Genomic DNA, 12788 nt, shown 5'->3' with positions numbered 1-12788 from the left:
GGCGCTTTAAATGCATCTGGGGAAAAACTTTGTTGGGACGAGGTGCTCTCCAGAGTAAGAACCAGGGCCGACTGTGAAGGCTATGCAAGACTTTCGCCTGAGAGGAAGGGATGCTTCTACTGTCACTCAGGATTCAGGAGGAAGGCCCACGGATTGTTGGCCAATCAGGGAGAACTTTTGGTGGCTGTGTGAACTGTCCAATGAGGAGTTTCGGTCTTCGGTGACGTAGACTGCACAACATTTGGGGTGCCATTGTGTCCTCGCCATATTGTCGTCCTGTGTCTTTGGCTGAGGCCCCCAGGTCTCTCTCCTTGGTATCTGCGTTCCCTCTACTGACTGCAGGAGTCGCAGGAGGTCAACTGGACACCCGATGACTGGAAATGGTGCGTGCGCAGGCTGTGGGGAGGCGGCTGCTGGAAGCGGAGGCGGCAATGGGCTGCGGCCTTCCAGGGCAGCTGAGTGTGCGTCTCATCTGGCTCCGCTGGGCCGCGCTGCCCCGGTCCCTCTGGGTGGAGCTGGGCCAGCAGGCAGAGCTGCGCTCCTGTCCTTTGCTCAGAGTTCAGTGCTGTGGGGTCTCGGGTCAGCTGGGCGCGTGCAGCCCGTGTCTCTGCAGTCTGGGCGGTGTAGGCGGAGAGTCGTGGAAAACCGTGGGTTTGGGGGGGAAAAGCCTCAAGTTGAGATGATTCCGTTGCACGTTGTCAAAAAAAAAACCCAAAAAAGTAGGATACGTTTACACAGTGCCCCAATTTACTTAATAGCCAGTCATTTCACAGCCTTTATCGGCTACGGTTTGATGAGTACACCTGGTTATCCTTGCGAGCTGGCTTTTGGCAACCACGATTCATTTAGCCTTAACTATTAATATCAACAGGCAGGTCACACATGACCATGTCACATAATGGTTTACAAAGTGCAGGTTGCTGAATGGCTAGGAAATGGTTAGAGAGGCTGAAAATATGGGAGGGTCTCAAGTTGGAGGCAGAGAACCAGTAAGCCTTAGCAGTAGCGGTGCGGAATGTCCAACACACGTTCCGAGCACAGGCTGTTAGAAGGCCTGTTTGAAGTGAGCTGAGGCCTGTGTGTAGGAGCTCGTAGAGTCCTAGGGTAGAGATGGGGCTTTTCCTGTGATAAGTGTTCTGGCTCTTGACAGTCGACCCTATGATCGTTCAACCGGCTTGTTGCAGTTTCTATAGTCTCAGGCAGGGGATTGGTTATATCTGGATAGGCTGATGAGTTAGTTTTATGTATACATATATAAGATTTGGTATATTGTCGGGCATCATTATTGAGACAGGTTATAAATCTGTGCCTTTATTTGATCTTTGTTGACATTGGTATTCAGAATAAACCAGTGTAGATTTTTTTGCTTAACAAAATAGTAGTGTAGGCTTGGCACAGCCAGAAAGCGGATAGTCCCCAAAGCACAGAGTAACCCAGAGCAGCACTACCTGTTTTCTGTCTCTCATTCACATTTCTGTGGCATCTGCTTTTCCTATGAGTCTCCTATGGGTTTCATTCAAGGGAAGCTTCCTCTAAATTCTGTGACTTGTATTCTTAGCCTAAGGATTCTTATAACTAACTCTCAATAAGTACCTGACTTTCCAAACCCTTCTGGCATTGCTGGACTTCCTGGAAAGGAAAATTTGCATACCTGGCTTGTTCAGATTAGTCCCTATCATAAGTATTACTGGCCTTGGATTGTTTCTGAACATGGTTTTAACATGAGGAATCTTCATAGAGGTAAGACGTGACTGTATACGATTGGGATATTGCAATAGAATAAAGCCCCACATGGTAGGTTCAAAAGCTCCCCTACAGTGCTGCTTGATTGATTCGAGTTCTAGGCCAGCCTGGTCACATAGTGAGTTTCAGGGCAGCCTGAGCTCCATAGTAAAACTCTGAGGCAAAATAAATACATAAAATCTGCCACACATAGCAATCACAACTTTTAAAGCATTTCATTATTTATTGTGCATGGGGGTGGTCTGTGTGTCATAGAATGGGTATATAAGTTGGTGGACCACTCTCTGGAGTTTCATTTACCCACATCCTGTAGTTTCTAAGGATCTATGTCCTGTGCTCAGACTTGCTTACCCAGTGAGGCATCTCACTGGCCTATATCCAGAGTTTTAACTTTTAATTCCTGTTCTGTGATAGTACTGTCAATTTAAGTATAGTTGTGAGGACTCAAGTTAAGTACATTTCAGGGGACCTACAGTAACTACTAGCAGAACAGTGTGCAGGACTAGAGCCTAATGAACACCTCTGTCTTGGCACATTATAGACTGTTTGATAAAGTATGTTCATCTTTTCCACATTGTCTAAGACATGAACCCTCCAGGTCTTGTGAAGCATGAAGCTGGGGGCACAACCTGAAACAGAGGCCACAGAGTGTGCTTGCTGGCTTCCTCTGCCTGTTTTCTTCTATTACCCAGGACCATCCACCAGGATGGTCCCACCCATAGTGAACTGGACCTTACCATGGCATCTTAATGAAGAAAATACTTCCCAGGCTGTATGTGGTGGCGCACGCCTTTAATCCCAGCACTCAGAAGGCAGAGGCAGGTGGATCTCTGTGAATTCAAGGCCAGCCTGGTCTACAGAGTGAGTTCTAGGACAGCCATGTTACACAGAGAAACCATGTTTCAACACCCTCCCCCCCCCAGAACAAAACCGAAAACAAAAAAATTCCCCTTCCTAGATATGTCAAAATTTGTTAAGCAGCTCATTGGCTTCTGTGTTACCTCAGAGATAAAGGTGAGCTTTCTGTATGCTATCAGACAATGCATTAGAGAGATAACCTCTCTGTATGCTATCAGACAGTGCATTAGAGAGATAACCTCTCTGTATGCTATCAGACAATGCATTAGAGAGATAACCTTTCTGTATGCTATCAGACAATGCATTAGAGAGATAACCTCTCTGTATGCTATCAGACAGTGCATTAGAGAGATAACCTCTCTGTATGCTATCAGACAGTGCATTAGAGAGATAACCTCTCTGTATGCTATCAGACAGTGCATTAGAGAGATAACCTCTCTGTATGCTATCAGACAGTGCATTAGAGAGATAACCTCTCTGTATGCTATCAGACAGTGCATTAGAGAGATAACCTCTCTGTATGCTATCAGACAGTGCTTTAGAGAGATAACCTCTCTGTATGCTATCAGACAGTGCTTTAGAGAGATAACCTTTCTGTATGCTATCAGACAGTGCTTTAGAGAGAGATAACCTCTCTGTATGCTATCAGACAGTGCATTAGAGAGATAACCTCTCTGTATGCTATCAGACAATGCATTAGAGAGATAACCTTTCTGTATGCTATCAGACAATGCATTAGAGAGATAACCTTTCTGTATGCTATTAGACAGTGCATCAGGAGAGATAATCTTTCTGACAAGTGCTTTAATTACGTCTATAGTCTTTTTAGTTAGAGTAGGAGAGACTTCAAACTACTCTGACCAAAAGTGTCAGCATAGATCAACATATATTTAAACCCCCTTGATCTTGGCATTTGAGGAAAGTTGACTTGTCCAGTCCTTGAAAGGGTATTAACTCTGTTAATTGATATTTTTTTTTAAATTTATTTATTTTATTTACATGAGTACACTGTAGCTGTTTTTAAACACACCAGAAGAGGGCATCGGATCCCATTACAGATGGCTGTGAACCACCATGTGGTTGCTGGGAATTGAACTCAGGACCTCTGGAGGAGCAGCCAGTGCTCTTAACTGCTGAGTCATCTCTCCAGCTCCTGAATTTTTTTAAGATTTTTTTTTCTTAATTTTGAATTCATGTGTACGAGTGTGTGCACATGAATCCAGTTGCTTGGAGAGGCCAAAGATAACATCTCTGTAGACTGGAGTTACAAGCCTGACACGGGTGCTGGAAACCAAACTCAGTTCTGAATCCATCTTCCTCCCCCCGGCGCCCCCCCCCCCCGTTTCTCTCTGTCTCTCCCCCTCCCACTCTTTCTCTCTTTTCTTTCTTTCTTTCTCCTCCTACCCTCTTTCATATTTTTTTCATTCCTCTTAGACAGAGTCTTTTTGTACTCCTGGCAGTCTTGTAACTTGCTATGTAGATCAGGCCAACCTTGAACTCATGGAAATCCTCCTGCCTCTGCCTCCATAGTGCTGGAATGAAAGGTGTTTTCCACTACTCCTGGTCAACAGTAGTGGATCTTAATGAAGCAATCTCTCCATTCGTTATTTGAAATTGTTTTTCTGATCCATGGCAACTAATAAACTGGAGGAGAGGCATTTCTATTTACTTATGTACCCACTGGTGAGGCCACCAAGCCCAGATGTTTATTCCCAAATTCCAAGTCAGATAGCCTCAATTAAACTCTGTGGAACACTAAACAGATAAAATCAGTGACTATGGAAAAGAAATTTGTAACAAAGAAATAGGGATGGAAAGATGTGTGTGTACATACACACAGACACACACACACAAGTCAGGTAGTGGTAGCACACGCCTTTAATCCCAGCCTTGGGGAGGCAGAGGCAGGCAGATCTCTTGAGTTCGAGGCCAGCCTGGTCTATACTGAGTGAGTTCCAGGACAGCCAGTGCTATGCAGAGAGACCTTATCTCAAAAAAAAAAAAAAAACAAAAAAAAAAAAACATAAAGTAACAGGAAAAAAAAGTCAGAGTACAATTTGAAGAAGTCAGTTCTCTTTTTGTTTGTTTGTTTGTTTGTTTGTTTGTTTTTGTTTTTTCGAGACAGGGTTTCTCTGTGTAGTCCTGGCTGTCCTGGAACTCACTCTGTAGACCAGGCTGGCCTTGAACTCAGAAATCCACCTGCCTCTGCCTCCCAAGTGCTGGGATTAAAGGCGTGCACCACCACTGCCCAGCCAGTTCTCTTTTTCTAACATGGATTTTGGAGATTGAACTCGGGTGAGCAGGTTTCTGTGGTGAGTGCATCTCTCCAGCCCACTCACAAAACATTTTCTACAAAAGAAAAACGAATGAGCTACTGTGAACCAGTGAATCAGAGTTGGAGGTTTGCGTGTTTATTCTAATTGGGTCTCTATGTAATCCTGGTTGTTCTAGGACTTGCTATGTAGACCAGGCTGACCTCAAACTCACCAAGATCCACCTGCCTCTGCCTCCCAAGTGCTGGGGCTTTAGGCATGCATCACTACGCTTCGGTGGAGATTTGTTAAGACATTTGAAGCATAGAATACAGGCATTATTAGAAAGAGACGCTCATGGGAAAGAATAAGTCATAGCCAAGTGTAGATACAGATGCTTCAAAGAAGGGTTTCAGTTAAGCGCCTTTACAGTGGGTATATGTAGAATTTTGGTGACTTTGAAGTTTTATGTTAAGAACTCCTTAACTCCTCCATTTTATTAATACATTCTGACCTTTGACAATTTACATAAATATATGATGTGTTCTGGTTATTCTCCCCCACACTATGTCGTATTCCTTCTCGCCTTTCCATCCCTATTTCTTCTTTACAAATCTCTTTTCCTTAGTCGCTGATTTTATCTGTTTAGTGTTCCACAGAGTTTAATTGAGGCTCTCTGACTCGGAATTTGGAAATAAACATCTGGGCTTGGTGGCCTCACCAGTGGGTATACAAGTAAATAGAAATGCCTCTCCCCCAGAATTTATTAGTTGCCATGGATCAGCAGGAGTGATTGGGCCCATGAACCCTTTCCCCATTTATAGACTGTTAGGAGGGCCAGGTTTGTATGGGTAGTGCTGAGAGCTCATGATTGCCATGGCCCACTTCTTTTTAAATTTTGTTTTTTATTTATGTTTGCTTGCCTGTATGTGTGTGATGCAGATGTTCATGGAGGCCAGAGAGGGCATCAGATCCCCTCCAGCAGGAGTTACTGTCCTATGTGGCGGTTGGAGCCTCTGCAAGAGCAGCAAGTCCTCTTGGCCACCGAGCTATAATCCTGTTTCTTCCAGCCCCCATTATAACATTCTTAAACAAATAGAGTTCAAAATTTGAATAAATTTCTTTTATAAACAAAGCTGTAAGATAGATTTATCAAGGGTACTATTTAGATTGGGAAACAAGAAGTACTAAAACCTGAAAATTATACATAATTTTTATCATTTTTGCACTAAGAACAATATATTTATTGTCTTTGACAAGATTATCATTAGAAAAACATATTGCCTCTGTAAGCAAATATGGCTTTATTAGTATTGTCTCTAGTTTCTTGTTTACTAGTCCTGTGAATTATCTTTAGTAAGTTCTATTCAGTTTTTATTTTATTTATAATAAATGAATAAATAACTAAATAAATGAATAATTCATTCAGTTTTAGTTTGTTTGTTTTGAGGCTTGGTTTCACTATGTACCTTTGGCTGTCCTGGATCTGACTGGCCTTAAACTCACAGAGGTCCACTTGCCTCTGCCCGCCAAGTGTTGGATTAAAGGTGTGCACCACCATACCCAGCTTTCAATTTTTAATTAAGAGTGACATATAAGAAGGCAGATACATGCTTCCAGATATCTTTAGTGCATTCACTGAGGATGTACTAAGATCCCTAACAAGTTGTCACAGAGATTAAATTACATCCACTAAGCTAGCTTCTTTAACATTCATCTTGCAGAGAATGTGTTTTTTAATCAGATGACGTCTGGTGACTATACAGAAATATGGCAAAGACCCTGAAATTATAACAGTAGCATATGATTGGCATCAGCTGTTTGGAAAAGCCGTACTATTCTTTGGAGTTAGGTTGAAGAAGAATCCTTCCTAGTAGTAGTTTCCATAGCCAAAAGAGGTAGAATATTTTCTCTAGCATGTTTAAGATTATATAGTATCACAACAGTCGGTGTTGAATTGAAAGCTGCTATAAAATATTTAAGAGGAACCTCTGTAGTAGAGATTATCAGTACAAGGAGTAATCTCGTTCTGCTTTTGCTTTACCAGATATCTCTAATCAGCTGTTAGAATTGTTGTATAAAAATTAGCATGTATGAAATTGTATGTATGGAATAAGGACATGACTTGAACACATGTGCATCATATCAATTTTTTATGAATTAAGTCTAGATCTCTAGTATTGTAAGGCTTGCCCTTTTTCCTGGAAATATATGTGGGCTTTTTTAGGAGCCAGTGACCTTGGAGGATGTGGCTGTGAACTTCACCCTGGAAGAGTGGACTATGCTGAATGCATCCCAAAAGGAGCTCTACAAAGACGTGATGCAGGACACCTTGAGGAACCTGTCCTATATAGGTGAAGATGACATTCTTTTCTTACTTAGCAATGAAAGAACAAGTGGTTCTTCCTCACCAGTCCTGCTGCATGGATTATAGAAAAGAAAGATTCTGGGCTGGGGAGATGGCTCAGCATTTAAGAGCACTGACTGCTTTTCCAGAGGTCCTGAGTTCAATTCCCAGCAACCATATGGTGGCTCACAACCATCTACAATGGGATCTGATGCATTCTTCTGGTTTGTGTCTGAAGACAGCTACAGTACACTTGTATAAATAAAGATAAATAAAAAGAAACATTTTAGGTAAACAAGTCAAGTGGAACCACTTTATACTGTAAATTTAACCAGAATCTTTTATTTCTTTGTTTGTCTATTTGTTTATTTGTTTTTCTGTAGCAGTAATTCATTCTTTTTTTTTTTTGTCTGTATTTTAGGAAACAAGTGGGAACACCAAAATATTGAAAATGAGAATGAAAATCTCTGGAGAAAACTAAGGTAATCTGTACTCTAGGAGACAGCAGTGTTTCTCCCAGTTCTTGGTGTGCTAACACATTTTACAAAGAAGTAATTCATACAAATAAAGTCCTGCTTCAAACTGTTTTAATTTCAACAAATCTTCTCCAAAACTGCACACATACTAACATTCAGCAATCAGAGCATCCTCATGTTAGTAACAACTGGAGTATCATGATACCGACCACAAGTAATGTAAGTTTTAGGTATGTGTTGTATATGAAACAAAAATAGTATTTCTTTTTTAGAAATAAGACCATTTGTCAAGATAGGTCATTATGGAGATACAAGTGTGTCCGAATCCAACATTATTTTAGTCACTAGTACATCATGACTGTATAGGTACTAAATATTGAAAAATATACTTAAATATGATGTGTTCAGCACTTGCCAGTAATGAAGACAGTAAAACACAACCATGCACAAATTCTCTTTGTTTTTTTTATTGTAAATGTCCTTAAACCAAATTGTAAAGCAAACAGTTCAAACAATTTTAATTATTAGAGGGGATTTAACTACCACTTCTTGTGATAAATCATTAGTAAACAATTTTTTAGTAACGTACTTTTTTATTTTTCGCAGTAGTCAGTTGTTGGAGAGACTCTGTGAATATACCGAAGGGCATCAGTGTGCAGAAATCTTTAACTGGACTCCAGAGTATGCTGTGAACCAGAAATCATGTCCAGAAGTTTCCCCATATGAAAGCCATATCTATAAAGAAGTGGTTATTGGCCATTTATCTGTGAATGTCCATCCTCATCCAGGACACAAACCGTATGACATTCAGGAATATGGAAAGGAGTTGTATAAACACAAAGAATCTGAGAACCCCTCCAATTCTTCCACACCCTTTCAGAAGCAAAAAAGAACTCACACTGAGGAGAAACCTGAAACTAGTCCCTGTAAGAAAGACTCGAGATGCCTCATATCCAGTCAGAATGGTGAGAAGACCTCCAGTGGAGACCAGCAGTATGAATGTAAGCAGTGTGGGAAAGTATTCACCTCTTCCAGCTCTTTTCGAAGGCACGAGGAATATCACAGCCGAGAAAAATCGTATGTGTGTAAGCAGTGTGGGAAAGCCTTCCCCTTTCCTAGTTCCCTCCAAATACATGAAAGGATTCACACTGGTGAGAAGCCCTATATGTGCAAGCAGTGTGGGAAGACCTTTGCCCGTTCGAGTTCCCTTCTGACACATGAGAGAATTCACACAGGAGAAAAGCCCTATGTGTGCAAGCAGTGTGGGAAAGCCTTCACCGATCGTAGTTCACTTCGCTTCCATGAAATGATGCACAGTGGTGAGAAACCATATAAATGTACAAAGTGCGGAAAGGCCTTTGCTTCTTCAGGTGCTTTTCGGAAGCATGAACGAACTCACACAGGAGAGCAACTCTTTGTGTGTTTGCAATGTGAGAAAGTTTTCAGCTGTGAAAGTGCTTTTCGAACACATAAAATAATTCATTCTGGAGAATGTGTATGTAAGCAGTGTGGTAAAGCCTTCACCAGTCACAGTTCCGTTAAATACCACGAATTGATGCATAGTGGAGAGAAACCCTATGTATGCAAGCAGTGTGGGAAAACCTTTAGGTCTCCAAAACAAGTTCAGATTCATAAACGAACTCACACTGGAGAAAAACCTTATGTCTGTAAGGAATGTGGGAAAGCCTTTACTTTTCTCGGTTCCCTTCAATACCACGAATTGATTCATACTGGTGAGAAACCCTATCTATGTAAACAGTGTGGGAAGGCCTTCAGGTCTTCTCGTCAGGTTCAAATACATGAACGAACTCACACCGGAGAGAAACCTTATGTTTGTAAGCAGTGTGGGAAAGCCTTCTTCTCTTTGTATCATTTAAGAAGACATGAGGTAATTCACAGTGGCACGAACCCCTATGTTTGTAAGCAATGTGGGAAAGCCTTCAGTTGGTTCAGTACCTTTCACAGTCATAAACAGACTCACACTGGTGAAAAACCGTATTTATGCAAGCAATGTGGGAAAGCCTTCTGTAGTCGCATATCATGGAGAAGACATGAGAAAGCTCACAGCACAGTGAAGCCCTATGCGTGTGTTCAATGTGGAAAAGCCTTCCGTTCTCCTAGTTATCTCAAAATACATGAGCGAATCCACACTGGGGAGAAACCCTTCATATGTTCTCAGTGTGGGAAACCCTTCCGTTCTTTTCGTTACGTCAAATCACATGAAAGAAGCCACACTGGAGAGAAACCCTTTGTGTGTACAGAATGCGGGAAAGCGTTCAGTTACTACAGCTCTTTCCATAGACACAGAAGAACTCACCAGACAGTGACCTTGAACACAGAACTGGAAAAGACTTCATAACACCTGTAAGACTGCATGTGGAGAAAACTAACGGTTAAGCAAGTGAAACACCTCCATCTACTCATGGCTAAAGAAGACTTTAGGCTAGACAAGGTGTGGCACACCCTTAATCCCAACACTTGAGAGGCAGAGGCAGGGAATCTCAGAGTTCAGGGCCAACCTGATCTACATACTGAGTTCCCAGTCACCCATGGCTAGTAGTGTGACTGTTTCAAAAGAGGGAGAAACATGTTCGTATGTATGAAGAGCAAGTTTGACTAGAAGAGGTGTCTTCATTTGGCACATGCGCATGTGCTTCCCCAGTAAAATCTTCGCTTGGCAAAACACAATAAACTCAAGAGTAGCGGGTAGTGGCCCAGTCCTTTGACAATTTTTCATATGTTCGTTCCCATAAACCTCAGCATTGTGAAGGACTGGATACAAATTTTTGTTTAAGAATGCTTTAGAAAATGCAAATTCTGAAGAAACTGTGTAAATATATTGAACTTATTGGAATTTATTAGGGATTTGTTTTGATTATCAGAAATAGTCTTGCCATGTAACCCAGGCTGGCCTTGAACCAATTACAACCTCTAGATTGTGTGGGTGAAAGATGTCTGCTTCCACATCCAGAGTCAGTAGTTCATACTCCCCTACCCCTTTGACTTCTCCAGACTCGGTTTCTCCGTGTAGTACTTACTGGCCATCCTAGAACTCAAGACCAAGCTGGTCTCGAACTCAAGAGATCCGCCTGTCTCTGCCTCCCTAGTGCTTGGATTGAATGGATTGAAGGTGTGCCACCACTGCCTAGCATTCTTAAAAAAAAAAAAAAACCTTTTTGGACTCCATGCTTCACATTTATGCTCTAGAAAACTGTCTCAACTTTAGTTACTTTTAAAAATTATGTGTAGATATATGTGTGTGTGTGGATCTGTGTGTATCCATGTAGTTCCTGAAGAGGCCAAAAGGGAGTGTCAGATCCCCTGGGGCTGCAGTTGATGGGTGTGAGCCGGCCCATATGTGTGCTGGACCCGAATTATGTTCTCTGCAAGACTATTCTGTGCAAGAAATGTCACTGACCATTATTCTAGCCCCTAGAAAATTATCTTGAAGCTGTGTTTGTGAGATGAAGGCTTATTTAAGTACAGGAGATGGAAACCAAAAAGACCTTTAAAAAAAATAAAAACAAAAAGTGCACTGTTGTTATATTAATTTTAATTTTGTAAGTTTTTTTTGTTTTAAGTAGTAATGCATACAAATTCAAATGGGTGATATCTTTTTATATCAAATCAGGTAGTTTTTTTTTCTTTCACTTTAAGTTATATACATTCACTGATGACTTGATAATTATTTATAATATGCCAGGAGGCATAATATGTGTCTTGTTTTCAAGCCTGTGAGATTAGTGAGTGGAGGAAAAATGACTTTTTGTGAATATTGAGGTTTTTTTCCACACTTGATTCACAGGACTAGTTCTTAACCATTTTTTTTTTAGACTGTCATTCTCTTCCATGAACAAACAACACTTTTATATTATGCATTTTTGTTAACTTTTCTCTCTACCTGAGTTTTTTCTTACATTTCTTGTCTCTGTGCCCTTTAAACTATTTTCAAACCACTTTTAAATTAACAAATGTTAACTCTTGTCTACATAGATGGTATGTGTGTCACTCTATAATCACAGACTGACATCACATTTACACATTGTTTCCATGTCACAAGCCATTCTTATTGTACATACATATTTAATAATTTTTCTCATGTAAATGGTGCTTTTCATGCTTATTTTGTTGTATCTTTGATTTTTATTGTAATTTCTCCTGTCATACTAGATACATTGGCATTAGTGGTTTCCTTTTTTTTCTTTCCTTCTTACTTTCTTTCTTTTTCTTTCTTTCTTTTTTTTTTTTCTTTTTTTCTTTCTTTTTTTTTTTTTTTTTTTTTGGCTTTTCGAGACAGGGTTTCTCTGTGTAGTCCTAGCTGTCCTGGAACTCACTCTGTAGACCAGGCTGGCTTCAAACTCAGAAATCTGCCTGCCTCTGCCTCCCAAGTGCTGGGATTAAAGGCGTGTACCACCACTGCCCAGCGCATTAGTGGTTTCTTGCCAAAGACTAAGCACCATGTAATAAATTGCACTAAATCTCTCCATATGTAGTAACTAAGTATGCCTCATCAGGATGAGGATTGCATAGATGTTCTGGCAGTATTGCTGTTTAGCTTACTAGGATTTTCTGAATTGGTTAGATATAGTTAGGTGCCTCTTGAATATACTGAGATATGAGTATAGTTCTGTATTTGGTAATTGTGGCTATTACTTGGAGGTCCTTAAATAATTGGGTGCAGGAAGTTTTTTAATCTGTGAGTGTAACTAGACACATTAGGGAGGAGAGGGGACTCTGCTCATTTTCATGATTCAGAATGTCTTCTGCTTTGTTGGTTTTACAGACAACCTTATACAGTGTCCTTTTCTTTTGTCATAGTTTGGGACACCTGTCTTCACAGCAGATTTGCCTTTGCTTTGAACACTTATATTCTGAACCCGTTTTTACCTTTCTGAGTTTCTATACCGACACGACAACATTTCCTCTAATATATTCGTCTTCAGAAATACAGATGTTCCTAATTACCCATTTGGTTATGTTCTGATAAACCTATGAGAAAAGATAAGCAAGAAATTGTACTCAACCTATCGAACATTAAACGTTAGGCATTTCCAGGTCTCTTACCTTAGACCCAGATAAGGAGAATTCTGCATATTACTTCCTTTAAATTAA

At 40.8% G+C, this 12788-nt stretch overlaps 1 protein-coding gene across 2 annotated transcripts; it reads left to right on the top strand.

Annotated features, from left to right (window-relative positions):
* The first annotated feature begins 223 nt into the window (after positions 1 to 223).
* LOC143435940 (uncharacterized) lies at positions 224 to 12475 on the top strand. 2 transcript variants are annotated; one of them, XM_076919702.1, is made up of 4 exons: positions 224 to 383; positions 7081 to 7207; positions 7622 to 7682; positions 8286 to 12475. In XM_076919702.1, the coding sequence occupies exons 1-4, from the start codon at positions 381 to 383 to the stop codon at positions 10033 to 10035; spliced, it is 1941 nt and encodes a 646-aa protein (XP_076775817.1). In that variant the 5' UTR covers positions 224 to 380; the 3' UTR covers positions 10036 to 12475. The 2 variants fall into 2 exon arrangements, with proteins under 2 accessions (XP_076775817.1, XP_076775816.1); XM_076919701.1 differs by having other exon boundaries at positions 225 to 383; positions 8283 to 12475.
* Positions 12476 to 12788: the final 313 nt, after the last annotated feature.

The sequence above is a fragment of the Arvicanthis niloticus genome, chromosome 22 (genome assembly GCF_011762505.2).
Source record: "Arvicanthis niloticus isolate mArvNil1 chromosome 22, mArvNil1.pat.X, whole genome shotgun sequence".
NCBI classification, from domain to species: domain Eukaryota; kingdom Metazoa; phylum Chordata; class Mammalia; order Rodentia; family Muridae; genus Arvicanthis; species Arvicanthis niloticus.
This window is presented reverse-complemented; position numbering and strand designations above follow the sequence as displayed.